The 24,599-nt window shown below is 45.1% G+C and overlaps 1 protein-coding gene and 1 long non-coding RNA gene across 2 annotated transcripts in view; one reads left to right on the top strand and one right to left on the bottom strand.

Annotated features, from left to right (window-relative positions):
* LOC117511764 overlaps positions 1-3,382 on the bottom strand; it is a 71,392-nt gene extending 68,010 nt beyond the window's left edge. Inside the window, exon 1 of the long non-coding RNA XR_004561074.1 lies at positions 3,263-3,382. This is a non-coding gene — a long non-coding RNA (uncharacterized LOC117511764). The remainder of the gene's footprint in view (positions 1-3,262) is intronic.
* The window catches only part of vps13d (vacuolar protein sorting 13 homolog D), a 535,261-nt gene that overhangs the window by 261,517 nt on the left and 249,145 nt on the right, over positions 1-24,599 (top strand). Inside the window, 6 exon segments of the mRNA XM_034171656.1 lie at positions 6,308-6,322; positions 6,324-6,368; positions 6,370-6,411; positions 6,413-6,466; positions 8,045-8,192; positions 12,251-12,325. Of these exon segments, the coding sequence (XP_034027547.1) occupies positions 6,308-6,322; positions 6,324-6,368; positions 6,370-6,411; positions 6,413-6,466; positions 8,045-8,192; positions 12,251-12,325 (379 nt within the window).

The following is a 24,599-nucleotide window of genomic DNA, read 5'->3' as shown; positions in this document are numbered from 1 at the left end:
GTTTGATAAGGCTGAATGCTGGCGTAGCTGATGTGCAAGCAATCGACCAGCCTTTTCACCATGTTCGTAATGACCCTGTCTAGATTTAGATATTAAATACTCAGCCTGCTGTGTTGATAGAGTATTAAATTCTGTCTGGAGTAAAACACGTTCCTTCACTAGATCTTGAGAGGGGGAGCGACTGAGTGCGGCGTCTAATTGTAATACAACCCCTGGCAATAATTATGGGAATCACCGGCCTTGGAGGATGTTCATTCAGTTGTTTAATTTTGTAGAAAAAAAAGCAGATCACAGACATGACACAAAACTAAAGTCATTTCAAATGGCAGCTTTCTGACTTTAAGAACCACTATAAGAAATCAGGAAAAAAAATTGTGGCAGTCAGTAATGGTTACTTTTTAGACCAAGCAGAGGGAAAAAAATATGAATCACTCAATTCTGAGGAAAAAATTATGGAATCACCCTGTAAATTTTCATCCCCAAAACTAACACTGCATCAAATCAGATCTGCTCGTTAGTCTGCATCTAAAAAGGAGTGATCACACCTTGGAGAGCTGTTGCACCAAGTGATCTGACATGAATCATGGCTCCAACACGAGAGATGTCCAATTGAAACAAAGTAGAGGATTATCAAACTCTTAAAAGAGGGTAAATCATCACGCAATGTTGCAAAAGATGTTGGTTGTCACAGTCAGCTGTGTCTAAACTCTGGACCAAATACAAACAACATGGGAAGGATGTTAAAGGCAAACATACTGGTAGACCAAGGAAGACATCAAAGCGTCAAGACAGAAAACTTAAAGCAATATGTCTCAAAAATCGAAAATGCACAACAAAACAAATGAGGAACAAATGGGAGGAAACTGAGTCAACGTCTTTGACCGAACTGTAAGAAACCGCCTAAAGGAAATGGGATTTACATACAGAAAAGCTAAACGAAAGCCATCATTAACACCTAAACAGAAAAAACAAGGTTACAATGGGCTAAGGAAAAGCAATCGTGGACTGGGGATGACTGGATGAAAGTCATATTTAGTGATGAATCTCGAAATCTGCAATTGGGCAAGGAGATGATGCTGTAACTTTTGTTTGGTGCCGTTCCAATGAGATTTATAAAGATGACTGCCTGAAGAGAACATGTAAATTTCCCACAGTCATTGATGATATAGGGCTGCATGTCAGGTAAAGGCACTGGGGAGATGGCTGTCCTTACATCATCAATAAATGCACAAGTTTACGTTGATATTTTGGTCACTTTTCTTATCCATCAATTGAAAAGAGTTTGGGGATGATGAAATCATTTTTCAAGATGATAATGCATCTTGCCATAGAGCAAAAACTGTGAAACATTCCTTGCAAAAAGACACATAGGGGTCAATGTCATGGCCTGCAAATAGTCCGGATCTTAATCCAATTGAAAATCTTTGGTGGAAGTTGAAGAAAATGGTCCATGACAAGGCTCCAACCTGCAAAGCTGATCTGGCAACAGCAATCAGAGAAAGTTGGAGCCAGATTGATGAGTACTGTTGTCACTCATTAAGTCCATGCCTCAGAGACTGCAAGCTATTATAAAAGCCAGAGGTGGGCAACAAAATACTAGTGATGTGTTGGAGCGTTCTTTTGTTTTTCATGATTCCATAATTTTTTCCTCAGAATTGAGTGATTCCATATTTTTTTCCCTCTGCTTGGTCTAAAAAAGTAACCGTTACTGACTGCCACAATTATTTTTCCTGATTTCTTATAGTGTTTCTTAAAGCCAGAAAGTTGCCATTTTGAAATGACTTTAGTTTTGTGTCATGTCTGTGATCTGCTTTTTTTTCTACAAAATTAAACAACTGAATGAACATCCTCTGAGGCCGGTGATTCCATCATTTTGCCAGGGATTGTATCTCATTGGTTAGCTGTTGTAACTGTAGCAAGTTTATCTTTCTTTTATTAGCACAGTAAGAGATTATTGTCCCCTCAAATAGGCCTTCAATGTCTCCCACACAATACAATGTGGCATCCCTGGCGTTTGGTTAGTTTCAAGAAAGAATTTGATTTCAGATACAATAAACTGAACAAAATCTCCTCAGACAGAAGTAACGAATTAAAGCGCCAGGGACGGTAAATAGAGTGTGTTACTGGGATCATCAGCTTCATAATGAGAGGTCCATGATCTGATATGACCATTGCTCCATATTCACACTCTCTCACTAACGGCAGAACATGCTTATCGAGGAAAAAAATAATCAATCCGAGAGTATGACTTATGAACACAGGAGAAGAATGAATATGCTCTTGAGGTAGGATTACGAAAGCGCCACACATCAGCCACACCATACTTTTTAAAAAGGAGTTAATTCTATGAGCAGATTTGGTCAAATTGATCTTCCCCCACAGCACTACGATCGAGCGATGAAAGAACACAGTTAATATCACCACCCATCAGAAGACTGTGTGATGATATGTTTGTGCAGCTTTGAGAAAAGGGAGTTAAAAAAATATATTATCACTCCCAGTTTTGGTGCATAAACTGATACCAAATCACTGGGAGGGTATATAACTTACCAACTACAACAACATAACGTCCAGCTGTGTCTGAGTGTACACTAGACACTGTAAATTGTACCTGCTGATTAATCATGATGGCTACTCCCCCTGGACTTAGATTTGAAAATTAGATTGAAACACTGACCAGACCATTTTTTACTTAGAAGCACACTATCAGCAGAGCACACACGTGTCTCTTGCAAAAAGGCAATATCCGCTCTCAGCTGCTTAAATGGCTCATAATTTTATGAAATTTTAATGGGCTATTAAGAGATTTGACATTCCAGCTCACACAGTTAACTAGACAGCCATTTGAATAACTAGTATTTTTCATATTACCAGCCATGATCAAAAAACAATATATCACCTGATGCACATGAATCCAAAGATACCTGACATAAAGGTCACCACAAATAAAAACATCCGGTTTAGCCCACCCCTATCTCCCACATGAACATGGAGATAATAACAGCAACTCTTAAACACAAATCCTCTACGCTGGGCTCCCGTTTTGCCCCATCAGTTAAGAAATAGTTATTAGTTATTAGTGGTAAACCTAAATACATAGTTAAAAAAGAGACTCTAAACTCGCTCAAAAAGTAATGAAGCCTGTAAATGTGATGAGAATGAGAGTTTCACTTCCTGTCGTCTCTGCTCAGCCTAGAGATAATATTTTCCCGAACATATTCCATGGCAACGTTCGGATCCGTAAACTTCATGTTGTCCTCACCGTAAGTGATTGCGGAGCCGAGCTGGGAACAACAGTCCGTACCGAACAGCTCGCCTGTTTCGAAGAAGCTTCATTGACGTCAGTGAAGCTGCTCGGGCTTTGGCCACGCTAGCTGTGTAATCTGAGGCGATGGAAGACCGGCGCCTCTCTGTATCGAAGCAGCCCATGACGGCGTGCACCACGGCAGTAGCTCTGCACACTCCTGGAAGTAATGCAGCTTCACCACAATGACCCGCGGCTTCCTCCACATGGCGTGGCGGTGAAAGTGGTCAATACATGGTGCGTTTTCCAGATCCAGTAGATTCTTGAGAAGTTCAGCTAATGCGGGTAGCAGTGCTAAACTCTGATGTTTCGGGGACGCCAATAATCCTCAGATTGCATCTCCTTAAGCGCCCCTCCATATCTTCATATTTCTTTCGAAGACCGTTAACTCGGCTTTCATCTCAGTCCACAGCACTGCACAGAGAAACCACCTCCTCTGACCAGGTCGACAAGCTGTCCTCCACGTCTTTGAATCGAACTTTTACATGGTCTAAATCAGCCCGAAGGGCCGTGGTGCCGCTCGCCACTTCCGCCCGCACTGCCTGTAGCTCGCCTCTAATAAATCCAAGGTCTTCCGCCAGCAAATCCTTCATTTCGGCTTTTATTACCTCTGAAATACTGGATTTTATTGACGCTAGAATGTCTGTTTTCAGCGTCGAGAAATCCATCTCGGTCGACTTTGATAATGGCGGTTTGCAGAGTCTTAGCATAACTGATCGCAGGTAGCATCAGGCCTAGCGGCTGCAGATCCCATATATTTTATATTTTCTCAAACTGGATGCCATTATTACACGAAAAAGGAGGCTACACTGTAAAGATAGACTAACAAAATAACAGGTGTCGAATTTAGCAGAGATAATTGTAAAAACACCACTATATAGTAAACAAAAAACGGGAGCTCATGCTAAACACTTCTTACTCTTCCACCGCTATTTTCCCCTCCTATTTGTGATGTTTGATATCGTTGATTCCCATCTGAATATTGGAGTTTATAATTCCTGTGAGCGAAGTTCTGGCTGCAGAGCAAAAGACTGGAAATGAAGAACCCAAACTCCTCTCCAACATGTGCGGCACAACCCTCAGCCTCCGAGATCAGGAGTGATCAAACACAAGGCACTTTCATTCATGGTTTCATTTATAAACAGACTCATTCCGGACAGTTTCTCACCACATTAACAACAACTCTGTAATTTTTACAAGTGAAAAGAACAAAGAATAAAGAAGGTTTGAGCGTTTAAACCAACACAAACGCCAAAGGCATTATGGGAAATCAGACTCGTCTTATCACCCCAGTCAAAAACTCATAGAACCACTGCCATCTACTGGATGGGAGTGTGAAAAGCGGACCAACATGCTGATTCCCACTTCACAAACAGAATTTTCAGTTTTGCAAATGCTTTTTTGCTTGTTTGTTTTTTACAAATGGAAAGAATGACGTATTTACAAATACACATCTATTTGTAAAAACCAACACACAAGTTCCACAGAGGATGCTATCACCACGCTATCCACACCGCGCTGAGCCACCTGGAGCACCAAGGGAGCTATGTGAGGATGCTCTTCCTGGACTTCAGCTCAGCCTTCAACCACATCATCCCGGAGATCCTGGTCCAGAAACTGACACATCTGGGCATCTCCACCCCCATCTGCCAGTGGATCAAGGACTTCCTCACCGACTGCCCACATTCTGTGAAATTTGGCCCCCACCTTTTCCTCCACTATCACACTCAGCACCGGTTCCCCTCAAGGCTGTGTACTGAGCCCCCTCCCTCCTGCACACGACTGCTCTCCGACCATCCCACAAACACCATCATAAAGTTTGTGGATGACACCACCGTGATTTGGCTCATCTCAGGGTGGATGAAACTGACTACAGAGACGAGGTCAATCGACTGACAGCATGGTGTTCAGCTAACAACCTGCCGCTGAACACCACAAAAACAAAAGAAATAATCTTGGACTTCAGGAAGAACTGGGCTGACCCAGCCCCGCGCTCTACATCCAAGGGGACTGGGTGGAAAGGGTTCAGCTCCATCAGGTTCCTCTGAGTGCAGCTCTCTGACAGCCTCTCCTGGACTGCCAACGCCACAGTGGTGGTGAAGAAAGCCCAGCAGTGACTCCACTTCCTGAGGGTGCTCAGGAGGAACAATCTGGAGGAGAAGCTGCTGGTGTTGTTCTACAGAGCCACCATCGAGAGCATCCTGACGTACTGCATCACAGTGTGGTACGGGGGGTGCACAGCAGCAGACAGGAGAGCGCTGCAGAGGGTGATCAAACGGCCCAGGGGATCACTGGCTGCTCTCTGCCCAGACTGGAAGACATCGCCAGCTCTCGCTACCTCAGCAGAGCTGCCAGCATCAGCAAAGACACATCCCACCCCAGCAACCACCCTGTTTGACCTACGACCCTTCGGCTGACGGTATAGGTCAATCAAAACTAGGACAAACAGACTCAGGGACAGCTTTCTCCCCAGAGCGATCACTGCACTGAACAAAAACAAATCACTCTAATCCGCACCTTCAAGTTTCTTGTGCAATATCTGTAAACCATGTGCAATATCCCGTGCAGTATGATTCCACAGTTGTATATAATTCTCGTTTTACATTTTACTTGGTCCACATTTTATTTTATTTCATTTTACCTTATGTTTTATATAGTTGTACATATACTCTGAATAATTTACCGTTAAATTTCACTATCTTTTATATTGGCTAAAAATTACTCGCGCCACGGAAAGCACCTTTTTGGAGTTTGCACTCAAATCTCGTTGTAATGCAAATTACAAGACAATAAAGGTGATTCTGATTCTGATTCTAAATTACAAATCAGAAATTTGTGTTTGTGGATCACAAAACATGTGCAAATCATAACTATTTGTAAATCACCCTCTGGCATTTATTAATGAGACAATTTAACTCCATAAATGTCTTTTTCACTTAAAAAAAATGTTGAAAAGCCCAAAGTTTTGGTACATTTTGGTTGATTGGTGTTTGGTCCTTTCAGGTGTTCTCCTGTCGGCCTGGGCAATGAGCAGGAGACAGCGCTGTCCATCATCGATCCAGTGACATGTCCAAGTGGAGCTGTGCGGGTGTCCAACGTACCAAAGCCAGCTCCGGCCTGCTTGACGCCTTCAACATGGAGGACTCTCCCACACTTTTGGAGGTCAGCAGACATGTAGAATACTAAACTGTCATGTGGGGAAGTGAAGTTTTGCACATACAGATTTATTCTTTAGCATTTTTAACCTTTGATTATTTACAAAAGACTCGTTTTCAGGCGAATACCTCCTGACTACACTCGCATGTAGTTTCCACATTTACACCTTGAAACTGCTACTTACGGCCGTTGTTCTTTTAGGGGGGTACAAGGATGTGGCTGCAAGTATGAAACTCTTATCCTGGCTGGTGTGGCTGTACTGTAGCTGTGAGACATTTCTGTGCTTTGCTAGTTGTAGTACTGAGTGCGTTGCACTAACACAGAACCCAGTGGTCTTACATTGTCTGCATGTTGGAAGGCCCCTTCCCCTCCAGTAACTGTCCACCACTTTATTTTTCTATTTTTAAAGTGAAAGGTGGTTAAATGCTCATCTTAAATTAAATTAATTTAATCCTGAGTGAAACAAGGGAACAGCCAAAAGGGAGTTAATTTACTATTTAAGGTGATTGAACACCCAACCTGAAATAAATTTCATGACCTCAACACATCATAACAAGTAAAAAATGAGTTTTCATGGCATCTTTCAGTAATGTGCGCTGGCAGTAGTCGCACGATATCAATTTCAGACTTTGCAGTAAGAGAGTTGTGCATGAGGGGGAACAGATCTGCACCGAGGCACTACATGGGTCAGTTATTTGTGATCTATTTTTTCATGGGAAGGCCAGGGCATTTGGACATGCAAGTACCATAATTACTAGAGATGCAACATTTCAGCAGCCATGTTGGGACTATGCTCTGCACACATCATCTTAGATAAATAAAATTATCCTTGAAACTATATTCTTCAAAAATACAACCTGTCTTCTGTAAAATACGATTTTTTTTCTCTCTTTGATGGACTGTCGGAGCACATCCTGCTCCTGCGACGCTTTGTGTTGCAGCCCTTCAGACTGACGGAGGCACCGTGTACTCAGTACCACCATAGATGGTATAAAGAGTAGACGCAGCATTGGCTGCTGCTGCCTATTGGCGCTGACGAGCTGTGAGGCCACCATCTTGGACCGGTCATCCGACCCACTCCACTCAGTGCATGTTTTTTTTCTACAACGACATACCAACATACCAATGATACAGGACAATGGTTCGGTGTATTTTAATATTCACAGTGGGATTAACAGTATAGAATAGAGAGGTCATTGGTTACTGTTGAGCCAAGAAATGTAAACTCCTTCTCTACATCCAGCAGATAATTGTTTATGGTGATGGTTGGTGGGCTACTGGGATCCTGGTCTATGATGTTTTTTTTTTCTTTCTTAAGGCAGATTGTCAGTCGAAAGTCCTCACAAGCTTGGGTTAGAAACAGTCCAGACTATTCTGAAGATATTCTTCCTTATGAGCTGTCAACACTTTGTCATCTGCAAAGAGACAAACAATGAGCACATCATTTCACTTTAGCTTTTGCATTTCTGAGTGCCTCATTTTTCTGAGCAATGGCCCTCGCGATTTGGGGTTTGCAAAAAAATTTTCTGGTAAACGTTGTTGTCTGCATGACTCTTAACTGTGCATGTAATTTCTTGGGGGTAGATCCAGTTCCCTGCACTGGACATCCGTCTGTCCTATAACGACATTCAGCTCTTTTTGGCCATTGCGAAGTCCATCCCTACTGCCAGCCCTCCACCAAGCTGTGACTTTGATGCCACATCTGTAGTAAACATGTCTGCATCATCCACAGGTAACTTCAGCCAAAAGACACACACACACTGGGTATGTAGCTCTGTGAAGTAAATAACCCCTGTGTGTATATATGTCACTGTGGTATAGGACAGAAATAGTTAGCATGACTGGTAAGGTTAGGACCTTCCCTGTGTGAAGTGCTTTGAGGCAACTCTGTTGTGATTTTGGTGCTATATAAATGAAAATAATTGAAATTGAAAATGACTGGAAAACAAACCCAGGGCTACATGTTGGTAGCCCAACTGTGATCCCACTCAGCTATGAACTCTGTGTTTAGAGGAGGCAGTGCCCTAAACTCAGTAAGTGTGCAAGAAAGAGACAATTGTTGGAATCTACAAAGACACCATGACAACTCTGAAGGACTTACAGGCCTCTGTAAATGTCATTTGCAAAACTGCATAGCACAGCATTTTTCTGTTGTACCACCTGTCACAGCTTCATGGTGGAGTGTAACAAAAAATGGATCAAATGGCTAAAGTTTACCTAATGACTTGTGGCAAGCTTCTTTTGGAAAAAATAGTGACCATTTGTGTTCATATCTGCAATTTCAGCCCAGTTTCATGGAAATTCCCACAAAACAGATGGTTCCCGATGGCCTGATTCCATGTTGCTACCGGTGAGATTTATTGTGGCTGCTGCCTGCCGTGTTGGTACTAGCAGTTGCACTGAAGTCACCTGTGACTAGTTGTGTGCCACCTCTGGGTTAGTCATCATTCACAGAGTAAAACTGCGAGGTAAAAGTCCCCGTCACTGAGGTACCACTGACTGTGGTTGTTCTGTAAATAGATAACTGACATGACACCAGGGGCCTCATGTACAAAGTGTCAGTACGCACAAAAAAACATGGCGTATGTCCGTATCCATGCTAACACTCAGATCATGGAAATGTGCAGTGCGTCACGCAAAAATCCTGCGTGGCGTAACGCATGCCTCTACAGCTTCCACTGCTGACATGTAGAGGTGATGCTGGTGTGGTGAAGCAGACGAGTTATCTTAATCATGAAACAGTTGGAAATCATGAATAAACATGATGGGTCGGACTTCTGGTGCCACCTTGGGAAATTCACCCAGGGAATTCTCCAATGAAAATAACTCCAACTCAAGACTCACAGGTTCGTTGCAAATGAGACCGAGAAGTGGTTCCAAAGTACAAATAATTTATTAACAACTGCTTTAAAAGTCATTCAATTCCTAAAATATAAATCATAAAAATTGTGCTTTTGTCCAATGTTCAGTCCCATAAAATGACCACTCGATGGCGCCGTCCGTCCATGGGCAAAACAGCAGAGGCTTCCTTCCAGCTTGGGCTCTTATCACCACCACTCCACTGCTACCGCAGGTTCTCAAGACCAGGCACCTAGTTGGCTCTGTCTCTTCTTCTTTCTTCCCTTTTTTCCCTATTTCTCTTTTTTTTAATATTTAGGATTACCTTAGTATACATTAGTAGAGTTCCACCTTAGATTTAGAATGTGTAATAGGAGATAAACCTTACTGAATTTTCATGAGGCCCCTGAAGAACTTTTGAGTTTGAGCGTCATACGCTGAGTGACAGGGTAAAATTTGACAACATAAGAAGGAGCCGATCTGGCACAACAACTACTACTCCTGCTGTACCCACCCACCAGGGCAATGAGGCCAGTCTTTGGTCCATCCACACATTGAAATCAGGCCACTTCCAGTTCTCTGAACCTCAGACAGTGCAACCATGGCAATGTGGAACTTTTCAGTCTCTCTCAAAGCAGTAGATGATGTTCATTCTTACTGAGTGAATGGGTCTTCCAGGTACCCATCCCCATGAGCAATTTGAGGTTTGGACCTGGATGCCATGCTGTGCCTTGGTACTACACCAGTTCCTATCCACCAGAGACAAGACCCTTGGTGCTTCTCCTGTGGGTTTGTCTTTCATAATACATGCTAACTCGATACAAATATATAATATAAATATAGTTATAAATTTATTATTACCACAGTTGCTGAGTGAAACTAGTGATCCAGTAGACTAAATTTGCACCGTGTTCAGTTTCTCTAGTCACATCCACAGACGTGGATGTGACTGGAGGTGGACAGCCCCCTCTTTCAGAGTTGACACGGGTGTCTTGATGGCTTTCCTCAGTAGCTGCCTCCTTGCATGGTCACTCAGTTTTTATTCACCAAGTTAGTTTTACTATTAGAGGTGATTGAACACCCAACCTAAATTTCATGACCTCAACACATCATAAAAAGTAAAAAAAAAAAAAAAAGAGTTTTGATGGCATCTTTCAATAATGTGCACTGGCAGTAGTCGAACAACATCAATTTCAGACTTTTTTTTTTTTTTACCATAGTGATTTTTTTTTTTTACCATAGTGTTTGTATTTCTTAGTAACTGATGTAAATGGCCACAGTAACTTGGAAATGTTCGTGTGTCCATCCCCTGACTTGTGTAAAGAAAACCTGGTGTGAAAATGATTTACTGTAAATTTATCGAAGGTTGCTGATAATAGTGTCCAGCATAGATTTTTTTTTCTGTGTGTTTTTAAAATTTCGTTTTATGAAACCATTTTGTTGCTGTTGCTCAATAACTTTTTTTTTTTTTCACTTTACAAAATTGGTTTGTTTGCATTCATTTCTGAACATATTTGAAAATGTGTAGCCACATGCAGCGGCCGTGTCTGCAATCCTGACCAGACGGCACTATTCTGGAACTATTTGTAGCTCACCTGGACCAAAGGTGGTGGTGGTGTGTGTGTGTGTAGATATTGTCTTCTCAGAAGCCACTGAACCAATGAAGCTGAAACTCAGTGCATGTTGCTGTACCCATGAGGACAAAAGTTTGTTCATGGGGTTCGATTTCAGATATGGCCGCTATCTTGAAAATCACACATAGAGCCATTTGTCAGCCATTATGCAAAAGTTCAGCTGCCATTTGCTACATGGGTAGCAATCAGCAATCCTAAAATCATATATGACTGCTTTTGTGAACTGTTTAATTTTGACCTTGATATGACCGCTGGACTGTGATCACACCCACTTTTCCAGTTGTCACTTTAAACATCATCTTCTCAGAAATCACTGAACGAGTGAAGCTGAATTGGTGAATTGCTGTTCATGTTCCTACCCAGGAGGACACCAAGATTGTTTGAGGAGTTCTGATCCAATTTCAGATGTGACCACCATGGTGGCCATCTTGAAAATCTAGGCAGCACGGTAACTTAGTGGTTAGCACTGTTCCATCACAGCAAGAAGGTCATGGGATCAATTCCCACCTGTGGCATTTCTATGTGGAGATTGCATGTTCTCCCTGTGTTTGTGTGGGTTTCCTCCGGGTGCTCCGGCTTCCTCCTACATTTAAAGACATGCAAGTTAGGTCAGTTGAAAACTTTGTAATTGCCCAGGTCTCCCTTGCAAAAAAGATCTCAATGTCAATGGGACTAACTCGAGTAAATAAGGTTAAATAAAATTAAAAATCTTATATGTAGCTTTTTTTTCAGCCATTCATGCAACATTTGTGCTGAAAAGCCAAAAACAAATCAGTCAGGTTTTGTTCTCAGGTTTTGGTCTGGTTTCAGATATGGCTGCCATGGCGGCCATATTGAAAATTCTACCTAGAGCCGTTGGTCAGCAGTTTTTAAAGATATTGAGCTGAAATTTGGTACAAGGGTAATTAGTAGGCAGCTCCAAACATATCTGACAGGTTTTTAAGATTTTTTTTTTCTTGTTTTTGCCTTGATACAACCTTTGGAGTTTGGCCATGCCCATTTTTCTAGATGTCTTGTATTATCCAGGTGAGCTACAGTGCCTGTGGGCTATTTCTGAAATTGAGTTTATGTAGATTTACAAACTCACCTGAAGGATCACATGATTGATTCACTTTGGAAAGCAGCTGTAGTCACAAACAGTGGCCAAGAATAAGAATATTATTCTCAGAATTTCCCACAACATCACAATGTTGAACAAAAGAGAAACACCTTGCCACTTTCCTTGGCACTTATAGGGTTAGAGAACATCAAGCATCATGGCTGTCACAAAAGGTATCACTGTCATGAGGTCATACAGCTGTGCTTCATTTCATGTTTGCAGAGGGCCTGGGAAGTCTGCTTGATCTTGGATTTCGGAAAGAGGACTGCAAAAGAGCACTGGTCTACTGTAAAGGTGAGTAGTTCTACTTCTGCTACAAACGACAGAGGCAAAGCAATGCCTTGCCACTCACTTTCAAGCAGAGTGGGCATTTTGCTGCGACACGCAACAACAATCACTATGCCACCAGCTAGGTGGGGCCAAAACAGACGAGAAGCATATTTTATCTACATGCTGAGCAATGCAGCATTGCACCTGCCAATCACAGTGAAGGCACCGTGATGTCAGCCGAGTGCTTGCTCAAACATAATAAACCAAGATGGCAGAAAACTGTCTGAAATAGCTGTAGTTTTGTGTACATTTGAAATGTTTGACATGTTTTCTCATTGTTTGTAAAGGTTTGTGAGAAATAAACACTTCTAAACCTAAAAACATTTTTTTTGTAAGCAGATAAAACCACAGAAGTGATTTAAAAGCCGTCTTACAGTGATATTAGCATGCTAACTGGTGATACAGGAATGTCACTGAAGGATGTTGGACTGAAACAAATCAATTGAACTTTGGTTCCGTTAAACTTGAAGTAAAAGCTCCTACTGACAGTGTCTTGTTTCCTGTCCTTTCATAATCTGTCATTAAACATTGTGCACATTAATGGCAAGTAATCACAGGTTGGTCCCACCCTGGGAATGCCTGTAAATTTTTAAGATGGCACTGCAGATGGCTGCCTCGGTTCTGCGCATTTTGTGTTTTTTTGCACTCTGCTTGCCACCTCTGCTCTCTTACTCCAGAGAAGAGCTCATAAACATTTGACTGTCATTTGTTGGAACTTTTTCACTGGTTTTCACCGAACCAAAGGGTTTCACAGACGTTTTGACTGGAGGACCAGAAGCCCTGCTTGGAGTTTACAGAAGACGCCAAAGGGGGAAGCGAGCAGGCGCACTCGTGAAGCTGAGACAGCAGGGGCTGCGCATGGCACTTGCGTCTATCCACCAACGTCAACCACCAACCTATGCTCTCTGTCAAACAAGACAGATGAATTATTCCTGCTCCCCACCAGAAAAAACTCAGACTTGGGGAGATCAGCCACACTGTTTCAGTGAAACCTGGTTCAGTGAACATATCCCCAACAGCGCTCTGCACCTTCTCAGTTTCCAGCTGTTGCGCACTGTCCACGTAACGAGAGTTACGAATGTAACTACGGTTCTATGAATTCCCGTTGACCGCCAGAGGGCGGTGCTTTAGCACCTGGATAACTACATGTTCGCAGCACAGAGGTCGAGAGTATATACCAAAAAAGTCACGCCATTGGATGTGACCTGGGTGACATCACTGGTTGTCTTTATATACCAGACACACCCAGCGCTCGCTTCTTTTCGGAATGAACTCGCAAGACTCTGAGTGACAAGCAACTCTGGCGGTCATACGGAATTCATAGAACTGTAGTTAAATTCGTAACTCTTGTTCTGTTTCATTCCTCTTGACCGCCAGAGGGCGGTGCTTTAGCACCTGGATGACTTATACAAACAAGGTCAAGAAGAGTCACACTCACCTAGCATCAGCAGTGGGGAGTGGAGGCACACAACACCGCCGAAGTCACCGCAGGATTCGCAGCCACATTCAGTCTGTAATAGCGGGCGAAGGTACAGGACGAAGCCCACGTAGCAGCAGCACAAATATCTCTCAAAGGGACACCTCTCAGTGCAGCCCAGGAGGTGGACACCCCTCTGGTGGAATGGCACGTAACCTTAGGAGGCTGAAGACCTCTGGACCTGTATACTTGTAAAATGGAATCCACGACCCAGTGCAAGAGTCGCTGCTTTGAGACAGCACAGCCTCTTTTGTGATCACTGTAACACACAAACAGGGCATCTGTTTTCTGGATCCCGGCAGTCGCACTAATGTACTGCTTCAACATTCAGACAGGACACAGGGAATGTGAAACAGATAATCCTGGATCAGAATGCGGGGCATACACAGCCAAGGAAACTGGCTGGTTAACATGAACGGTTGAAATTCTCTTTGGTAAAAAGGACAGATTAGGCCACAGCGTAACCCCAGATCCATCAGAATTCCATCGCAAACAGTCCCCAGTGACTGATAGGGCATGGAGCTCTCCCACCCGCTTAGCCGAAGACAGTACAAGTAGAAAGGCAGTCTTCACTGACACCCATTTAAGATCAGCACTTTCAACTGGTTCGAAAGGGGATAAGCTTAAACCCTCCAGGACTAGAGGAAGGTCCCATGAAGGTACACGTGCAAGCCTTGGAGGCCACAAACGTAGAGCACCTTTCAAAAAATTACACACTAAGAGGTGTGAACCCACTGACCGGCCATCAACGTAGATGTGCCGGGCAGAGATTGCAGCAACATAAATCTTCAAGGTAGCGACAGAAAGTCCTTTCTCCAGCAGTTCTTGTAAATATTTGAGGAGAATAGGCACAAGGCAATGCTCCGGGTCTAACTTTTGGTTCTCACACCACCGCGCAAACAGCTTCCATCTGTTGTCATACAAAGCCCTGGTAGAAGCAGCACGTGAATTTAGGATAGTCTGAACAACAGCCTGGTCACAAGAACTTAACAAGGAGTCCGGCCCCTCAACGGCCACACATACAGTTGAAGGCGTTCTGGGTGAGGGTGCCAAATCCTCCCCTGTAGCTGTGGCAACAAATCCTTCCTCTCCGGGAGAGCCCAAGGTTCCCCCACGAGGAGTTTGTAAATCATGGGAAACCAAATCCTCCCCGGCCAGAATGGAGCAACCAGCAGCATCCTGTGGCTGCTCTGATCTATCCTGTGCAGTGTCAACATCAGCAGCGGGAGAGGAGGGAAGGCATAAAGGAGGCAATCCGGCCACGGGTGAGCCAATGCATCCTGTCCCAGCGGGCTGTCTGGTTCCGAGAGGGAGTACCACCATGGGCAATGTGTCGAGGTGCATGAAGCGAAAAGGTCCACTTCCGCTACACCATACTTCTGCCAGATCATTTGGACCACAATCGGGTTCAGTCTCCACTCTCCCGGTGGTGGTTTCTGTCTGGAGAGTAAATCCGCAGCGCTGTTCTGTACGCCGGGCAGATGAACTGCTCTGACGCTTTGAAGGCGAGGCAACGCCCATGAGAGAAGCCTCAGAGTTTCTGCCAGTGAGTGATTGGACCTGGTGCCCCCCTGATGGTTTATGTGATAGACTGTTGACGTGTTGTCCGACCGGACAAGAACATGTCTTCCTCTCAGGGCCGGGAGGAAATGTTTGAGAGCCAGTCGCACAACGCGAAGCTCCAGCACGTTTATGTGTTGCACATGGAAATACGCGTCTTTTAAGTCGACACTTGTGAACCAGTCTCCTGGTGTGATAATTTGAAGGACATCTACTATGCGGAGCATGTGAAACTGCAGCACTTTGATATAACGATTCAGACATCGGAGATCGAGGATAGGACAAAAGCCGCCATCCTTCTTTGGAACAAGGAAGTAAATTGAATAGAACCCCCTGAGCTGGTCTGAACTGTGAACTGGCTCTATGGCCCCCTTCTCCAGGAGTTCCAAAATCTCCCGTTGTAGGGCGGCAGTCTGCACCGAGTCGGAAACAACCCTAGGGTTAGGGTTAGGGTTGTAATAGCGCAGTGTCCTCACCCCATTGAACTTTGGAGGACGACATCTGAACTGAATTCTGTAACCTTCGAACAAGGTTGAAATGACCCATGGGTCTTGAACTTGAGCCTCCCAGTGGCTGAGTTGATTTCGTGAAAAACGGCTGGGGGCCAAACGTTGGCAGTCGGACCCGACCACCTCTGCCTTGCATCCCTGAGGACCTCTGTGCGAGATTACTGGAACCTCTGTGAAACCGTTCAGTTGTTGGGGTTCTGCCTGTAGGCTCCCGAAAGGCAGGCTGCTGGGAGAGCTGGCCCTCAACTGCAAAAGCACATGCAGCTCTGGGAGTCGGCGGAAGCCTGAATGTAGAATGAAAAGCTGTAGCACATCTGACTGACTGAGGTCTGGAAGACTGGTGTAGGTCAACAAACTGTTGCTGAGATTTACTAGCCTCAACAGCACGCTCCAAAGTTTGTTGGCTGCAGGTCCAAATACTTGGCCTGGAAGAACCGGCAGCGAACGGAGTGTGCCTCTGCAGGATTCGGACAGGGGGTACTGCGCAAGCCACACCTGATGTCTCGTGATGGTAAGGGTTGACATCAGTCTGCCAAGCTCTCTGGACATATAAGCAAAGGTTTGGAGTGAGGCATCACTAAGACTTTGCGTAGCATCATCAATCTCTGCCTCCCTCAAAGACTTTGAGAGGGCAAGGGCTAAATGGGACACTGAGTTGCCTAGGCGACCAATGCGAGCAGCTATGTCATAGCTTTTGGTGAGGAGGTCATCACTGACCCTACACTGAGGTCATGGGCAGCGGGCATCCGGCCAAGCAGCATCAGCCGGAGCCACAACCAGGTTCACAATAATGCTGTCAACGGCGGGCATACGGTTCAGACCATACTGCTCCGAATCACACATAGAGCTAAGGGAAAACACTCACGGCAAGCCCAACACAGTACACTATACTGGTTCTGATACACACACTACCATGTAGTTAACGGTGTTAGTGACACAACTAAACAAATAGCGAGCTTTCGTTGAAACAACACAGCTAACGTACACAGAGGAAAATACCCAGCAGGGCAGCGGCAAAGGCGCGCACCCGGCGTTTTGGAAGGTGTGCTCACGACAGGCATCAGTCAAAGAATACAAAAAATGGTGAAGCCATGTCTTGCAGCCTCTGGAGGACGTGTGCAGTGCACGTAGCTCCAACCGAAGGTGGGTTGCGAGGCTACAAGCGAGAGCGGCAATCGCAACTAACTGCGTTCTCAACCTCTAACCTTGTCAACCTCGTCACCCAGGTCACATCCAATGGCATGACTTTGTTGGTATATATTCTCAACCTCTGTGCTGCGCACATGTAGTTATCCAGGTGCTAAAGCACTGCCCTCTTTCTGTCATGAGGAATGAAATAGAACAGAGCTCTCTGGGAAAATGAGAGGTGGTGGAACATGCTTTTATATAAACAAAAGTTGGTGCACAGATGACACGTGTTGAAGAGGACGTGTAGCCCTCAGTTGGAAACGTTTTGAGTGAGGAGGCCCCTTCTCAGGGCCGTCCAATTTCTATACTCATAAAGCAAGAACTGTGTTCAGGTGCTCGGCAGTAAGTCAGACTCGTTTCTGGTGGAGGTTGGCCTTGTCACCAGTCCTGTTTGTGATATTCATGGACAGGATATTGAGGCTTAGTTGGGGGGTGGGAGGTTTCCAGTTTGGTGGGATTAGAAGCCATCACATGTACCCATAAAAGAAAAATAATAGCATCAGAGTTTACTCCCGTCAGGGTGACGTTGCCTTGCCAGCAGAGGGGGGGGGGGGGGAAAGTGTGTCACTCTGGGGGACCTCTGAATCTTATCTGATTGAGTTCAGATTTGGTCTGCACATATAAAACCTCAAGCACATATAAAACCTCAAGCACATATAAAACCTCAACCCGAAGTCTGTCTCTCTCTCTCTCTCTCTCTCTCTCTCTCTCTCTCTCTCTCTCTCTCTCTCTCTCTCTCTCTCTCTCTCTCTCTCTCTCTCTCTCTATATATACACATTCAGTGAGGAAATAAGTATTTGAACACCCTGCGATTTTTGCATGTTCTCCCACTTAGAAATCACGGAGTGGTCTGAAATTTTCATCTTAGGTGCATGTCCACTGTAGTGCAGCAGATAACTGAAACAGTCGTGCAAATGGTGATACAAGCCCCAAAGTTGGTACAAATACTCCTTAGACATTACTCTTTTGAAAAAAAAAAATGACTGGCCACTTGAGTTTCAATAGGCGGCCAGGTAGGGGTCAATTGGCGAATTACACAGGGGTCAAAATTAAAAATGCTCAAATCATTTTGAAAACTGCGAGGTCTATTAGAAAAGTATCCGACCTTATTATTTTTTTCAAAAACCATATGGATTGAATCACGTGTGATTGCGTCAGACAAGTTTGAACCCTTGTGCGCATACGTGAGTTTTTCCACGCCTGTCGGTTGCGTCATTCGCCTGTGAGCAGGCTTTGAGTGAGGAGTGGTCCAGCCCCCTCGTCGGATTTTCATTGCCAGGAAATGGCGGAATGATTTGGGCTTTTTTTCCATCAGAGTTTTTTCAGAAACTGTTAGAGACTGGCAGCTGGAAACCATTAGAAAAATTTATCTGGCTTTCGGTGAAAATGTTACGGGCTTGGTAGAGAATAAGGAGTGTTACTGTCGCTTTAAGGACGGCCCCCAGTGGCTGTGGGGCACGCCGCGCTCCGAAGCCGACATCGACAGGCTGAACGACCATTTCATTTCTAAACGGATGGCTGTCTGGATCCGTGACCATTGTGTGCCATTTCTCTGGTTATCACAAGAGCTGGACATCAACCATTTTCCGGCAGATTTCACTTTTAACAAGAGATTTTGTCATGGAAAGCCGAGCGGAGGCTTCGCGCGTCATGATGGATTCGCTACTGGAGCGAGACAAATGAACCTCCATTTTGGTCTCACAGGACGGCTTTGAGATGGCATTCAGACAGCTGTCGGTGGTTTTTCCATCGAGTGATTATCCGAGAAATTGTGGATGTGCCTGGACATGCCAGAACATGTCCTGTGAGGCTTCATCATGATGGTCACGGATCCAGACAGCCATCCGTTTAGAAATGAAATGGTCGTTCAGCTTGTCGATGGCGGCTTCGGAGCACGGCGTGCCCCATAGCTGCTGGGGGCCGTCCTTAAAGTGACAGTAACACTCCTTATTCTCTACCAAGCCTGTAACATTTTCACCGAAAGCCAGATAAATTGTTCTAATGGTTTCCAGCTGCCAGTCTCTAACAGTTTCTGAAAAAATTCTGATGGAAAAAAAGCCCAAATCATTCCGCCATTTCCTGGCAATGAAAATCCGATGAGGGGGCTGGACCACTCCTCACTCAAAGCCTGCTCACAGGCGAATGACGCACCCGAGAGGCATGGAAAAACTCACGCATGCGCACAAGGGTTCAAGCTTGTCTGACGCAATCACACGTGATTCAAATTCATATGGTTTTTGAAAAAAATAATAAGGTCGGATACTTTTCTAATAGACCTCGTATACCACATTATTTGTCTGATCATAAAGATTCCAAAAAGGTATATTTTGGACTATCTATGCCCGAATGATCAGGAGTTATGGGGTAAAAACAGCAAAAATGATGACAAAGGTTAGTTTCAGTTTGTACAGGGGTCAAAAGTTAAAGTTCCTTCAATTTTGGTAAAAAGTGATGCAAATTATTGGTTGAGCTAATAGGATTAATAAATGAAATAGTTTTGATGTGTTGAATGTTTGGTCTCCAAAGTAAAGGTAAAACAAGGTCAACGTCCATTGGATTCTATGACATGTGACATAAGTTACCCTGTAACATGATAACAAAGCATGATACATGGTCCAAACTATTCCTTTTTAAAACCCTGATAACTCAACTAATAATTTACATAATTTTTTACCAAAATTGGAGCAACTTTAACTTTTGACTCCTGTACAAACTGACACTGACCGTTGTCACCATTTTTGCGGTTTTTACCCCATAACTTCTGATCATTTGGTCATAGATAGTCCAAACTATACCTTTTTGGAATCTTTACGATCAGACAAATAATATGGTGTATTTTTCAAAATGATTTGAGCATTTTTAATTTTGACCCCTGTGTAATTCTTCAATTGACCCCTACCTGGCACACTATTGAAAATTCAAGTGGCCAGTCAGTTTTTGTGTATTTGTGCCAACTTTGGTGCTTGTATCACCATTTGCACAATTTTGCTGTAAATATTCTCTTAGCTGCTGCACTACTGTGAGAGACATAATCTTAAAAAAAATCCAGAATTCACAATGATGATTCTTTAATAATTTTTTTGTATGTTACTGCTGCAAATAAGTATTTGAACACCTACCAACCAGCAAGAATTCTGACTCACACAGACCTGTTAATTTTTCTTTAAGAAAACCTCTTATGCTGCACTCTTTACCTGTATTAATTGCACCTGTTTGAACTTGTTACCTGTATAAAAGACACCTGTTCACACAATCAATCACACTCCACCCTGTCTACCATAGCCAAAACCAAAGAGTTGTCTTAGGACACCAGGGACAAAACTGTAGACCTGCACAAGGCTGGGATGGGCTACAGGACAACAGGCAAGCAGCTTGGTAGAAGACAACAACTGTTATGATTATTTATTAGAAAGTGGAAGAAACACAAGATGACTGTCAATCTCCCTCGGTCTGGGATTCTGTCACTGGGTTCTGCTCAAACTGCTCAAAAATATAATCATAATAATGGCTGAGTCCAAGATGTCTCCCAGCAATATACTTTATTCAGGGCCAGCAATTTCCCCCCCAAAAAAGAAAAAAAAACCCACGAGGAGGGGAAGAGGAAAAAAAAACCCTCAGACACCGTATGGACAACACCACTCATGCATCACTACCAAAGCTCCAACACCATCTCCTCCTGGCAGCAATATCCCCCCCTAAATACCCAACGCCCCGCCCCTGTGCGTACCAAGAGATAATCGGAGGGGGATGAGTTTTTTTTTTTTCTTTTTCTTTTTTTTTTCCCCTTTTAACTCTGCCCACCAATCTATAACTCAATCACAATAAAAATGCCTTACCCATCTTTGGTACCCAAAAATAAACAAGAAAACGTAACAAATCAGACAACAAATCTACACACACAAAAATGGTTCAGCCCGAGGTCAGCTGACCGCTTGAAGCGCGCCACAATGTGCTATTTAAAGCACAACCAGAAAGCGCTTCAGTTTAGCCCCGTCAGGATAGCTGAGAGCTGCGCAACAACAGGTAAGAGAGTTTGTCAACATTCAATATCCAAAAATAGGGACATATAGACCCAAAATGTGCACCCTTAACCGCACTACAACTGGGGAGAAAGTGTATATGAATTCAAGCAGAGAACCAGTGCGCTGTAATCACACAGTCCCTGAGCACAGAGGGAGAGAGAAGGAGGGGCACGCAAGGCAGAGAGGGACGCGGTGCTGCAAGTACCCCGTCACAGTAACCTTGAGGACGCTGCACGGCAACCTGGAGAGATAATCAGCCACCACATTGTTCTTGCCGGCCCGATGACGGATTCAAAACTGGAACGGCTGCAGGGACAGGTACCACCGAGTCAGACGGCTGTTGTGATTTTTCATGGAATTCATCCAGGTCAGAGCATGGTGGTCAGTCTCCAGGTCGAACTCCCTTCCCAGCAGATAGTACCACAAGCTCTCCAGGGACCACTTGATAGCCACGCCCTCCTTCTCCACCGTCGAGTACCTGGTCTCCGAGGCAGCAGCTTGCGGCTTAGATACAAGATGGGTTGCTCTTCTCCCGGAGTCCCCTGAGCCAGGACAGCTCTGATCCCAAGGGCCGATGCATCGGTCTGGACCAGAAACCTCTGGTTGAAATCGAGACTCCGCAGGACAGGTGGCGAACACAGACAAGTCTTCAAGGTCTGGAAAGCAGTCTCGCAGTCCTCACTCCAAATGACAGGATTCCTCTCATTCTTCGCAGTGAGGGTGGTCAGGGGAGCGGCGATGGAAGCAAACTGCGGGACAAACCTCCTGTACCAGCCGGCCAGCCCCAGAAAGGACTTCACCTCCTTCTTCGTGCGGGGCTGTGGACAACTGCAGATCGCCTCCACCTTGTCCAGCTGTGGACGGACCTCACCATGCCCCAGCCAATAGCCGAGGTATTTAAGTTCCTCCTTTGACCCACTCACACTTGGACGGATTCAGCGTCAGGCCCGCCTCTTGAATCCGGCTCAGGACCCGTTCCAGGTGCCGCATGTGCTCCTCCCAGGTGGCACTGAAGATGACATCATCATCCAAGTAAGCAGCGCAGCAGTCCTCACACTCATGCAAGACACAGTCCATTAGCCTCTGGAAGGTGGCAGGTGCTCCGTGCAGCCTGAAGGGCATCACAGTAAACTGGAAGAGGCCTGCAGGTGTCCGGAAAGCAGTGTAAGGGCGACAGGACACTTCCAACGGCACCTGCCAATAGCCCTTGCAAAGGTCCAACGTTGTAATGAACCGGGCCCGTCCAATCTTCTCCAGCAAGTCGTCAATGCGAGGCATTGGATAGGCATCAAACTCTCACACTGCGTTGAGCTTCCGGAAGTCAATACAAATGCGCAGCGAGCCATCCTTCTTTACCACGATGACCGCTGGACTGCACCACTCGGACCGTGAGGGTTCAATCACACCCAGACCCTGCATTTCCTCTACTTCCTTCAGAAGCTTCCCCACCAGGTGTTGTGGCACCCGATAGGACTGCTGGCGGATTGGACGCCTCTCTTTCAGACGGAGGGCATGCTCAATCAGGTTGGTCTTCCCTGGGTTGACCGCAAACAGCTTTGACACCCGCTGGAGCACCTCGCCGAGTTGACTGGCCTGAGTAGTGGAGAGGTGGTAGAGCACAGGCTCGGCAGACTGGATGGAACTGACCACAGATGACTCCTCCTCCTCATCACTATCCACCTCCGTCACCAACAGAGAGGCCACTGGAACCAAGGCAGGCGCTTCCTTCCACTCCTTCAACAAGTTAACACGGTACGTCTGCTTCATCTTTCTCTTCTCAGGATGGTAGATTTCATACGTCACGGGGCCCATCTTCCGGAGCACCGTGTAGGGGCCCTGCCACTTGGCAAGTAACTTGCTGGTGGAGGACGGCAGCAGGAGCAAAACCTTCTGACCGGCCTTAAATTCTCGGTGTCGGGCTTGGCGGTCATACCACAACTTCTGGGACTGCTGGGCCCCCCGTAGGTTGCTCTCCGCTTCCTCCCGATACTGGGCCAACCTTTCCCGCATCTCAAGCACAAACTGGACCACACTCCGTTCACTAGCTGCAGATGAAGGAGCCTCCCAACTCTTCCGCAGCAGGTCCAGTGGCCCTTGAACATCCCAGCCATACAACAACTCGAACGGGGAAAAACCTGTGGATGCCTGAGGGACCTCACGGTAGGCAAACAGCAGGAAGGGCAACCATTGATCCCAGTCCCGCCCACTGTCTGCCACAAACTTCTGCAGCATCTTCTTGAGGGTTTGGTTGAACCGCTCGACCAAACCGTCTGTCTGTGGGTGATACGGAGTGGTCTTGATCGGCGAGATTCCCAACTGCCGATGGAAGAGGTGCAGAAGCCGTGAAGTGAAGTTGGTCCCCTGATCTGTCACAATCTGTCACAATCTGTGCAGCACCCCGTCACAGATTCCATGCAAGATCTCACTTTGTGGGGTATGGATGATTCTGAGAAAGCTCAGAACTACACAGGAGGACCTGGTCAATGACCTGAAGAGAGCTGGGACCACAGTCACAAAGATTACATTAGTAACACATGATGCTGTCATGGTTTAAAATCCTGCAGAGCAGCAAGGTCCCCCTGCTCAAGTCAGCACATGTCCAGGCCTGTTTGAAGTTCACCAGTGACCATCTGGATGATCCAGAGGAGGCATGGGAGAAGGTTATGTGGTCAGATGAGACCAGAATAGAGCTTTTTGGAATCAACTCCACTTACCATGTTTAGAGGATGAGAACAACCCCAAGAAAACCATCCCAACCATGAAGCATGGGGGTGGAAACATCATACTCTGGGGGTGCTGTTCTGCAAAGTGGACAGGACGACTGCACCGTATTGAAGGGAGGATGGATGGGGTCATGTATTGCGAGATTTTGGCAAACAACCTCCTTCCCTCAGTAAGAGCATTGAAGATGGGTCATGGCTGGGACTTCCAGCATGACAGTGACCCCAAACACACAGCCAGGGCAACTAAGGAGGGGCTCCGTAAGAAGCATTTCAAGGTCCTGGAGTGGCCTGGCCAGTCTCCAGACCTGAACTCAATAGAAAATCTTTGGAGGGAGCTGAAACTCCAAACCTGAAAGATCTAGAGAAGATCTGTATGGAAGAGTAGACCAAAATCCCTGATGCAGTGTGTGAAAACCTGGTGAAAAACTACAGGAAACGTTTGGCCTCTGTAATTGCAAACAAACGCTACTGTACCAAATATTAACATTGATTTTCACAGGTGTTCAAATACTTATTTGCAGCAGTAACATACAAATAAATTATTTAAAAAAATCATACATTGTGATTTCCGGATTTTTTATTTTTTTTAGATTATGTCTCTGAGTGGACATGCACTTAAGATGAAAATTTCAGACCCCTCCATGATTTCTAAGTGGGAGAACTTGCAAAATTGCAGGGTGTTCAAATACTTATTTTCCTCACTGTGTATATATATATATATATATATACACACACACACACACATCAAATCAACCTTTG

The sequence above is a fragment of the Thalassophryne amazonica genome, chromosome 6, assembly GCF_902500255.1.
Source record: "Thalassophryne amazonica chromosome 6, fThaAma1.1, whole genome shotgun sequence".
Lineage (NCBI taxonomy): Eukaryota > Metazoa > Chordata > Actinopteri > Batrachoidiformes > Batrachoididae > Thalassophryne > Thalassophryne amazonica.
The sequence above is the reverse complement of the archived record's forward strand: the minus strand, read 5'-3'. Positions and strand labels throughout refer to the sequence as shown.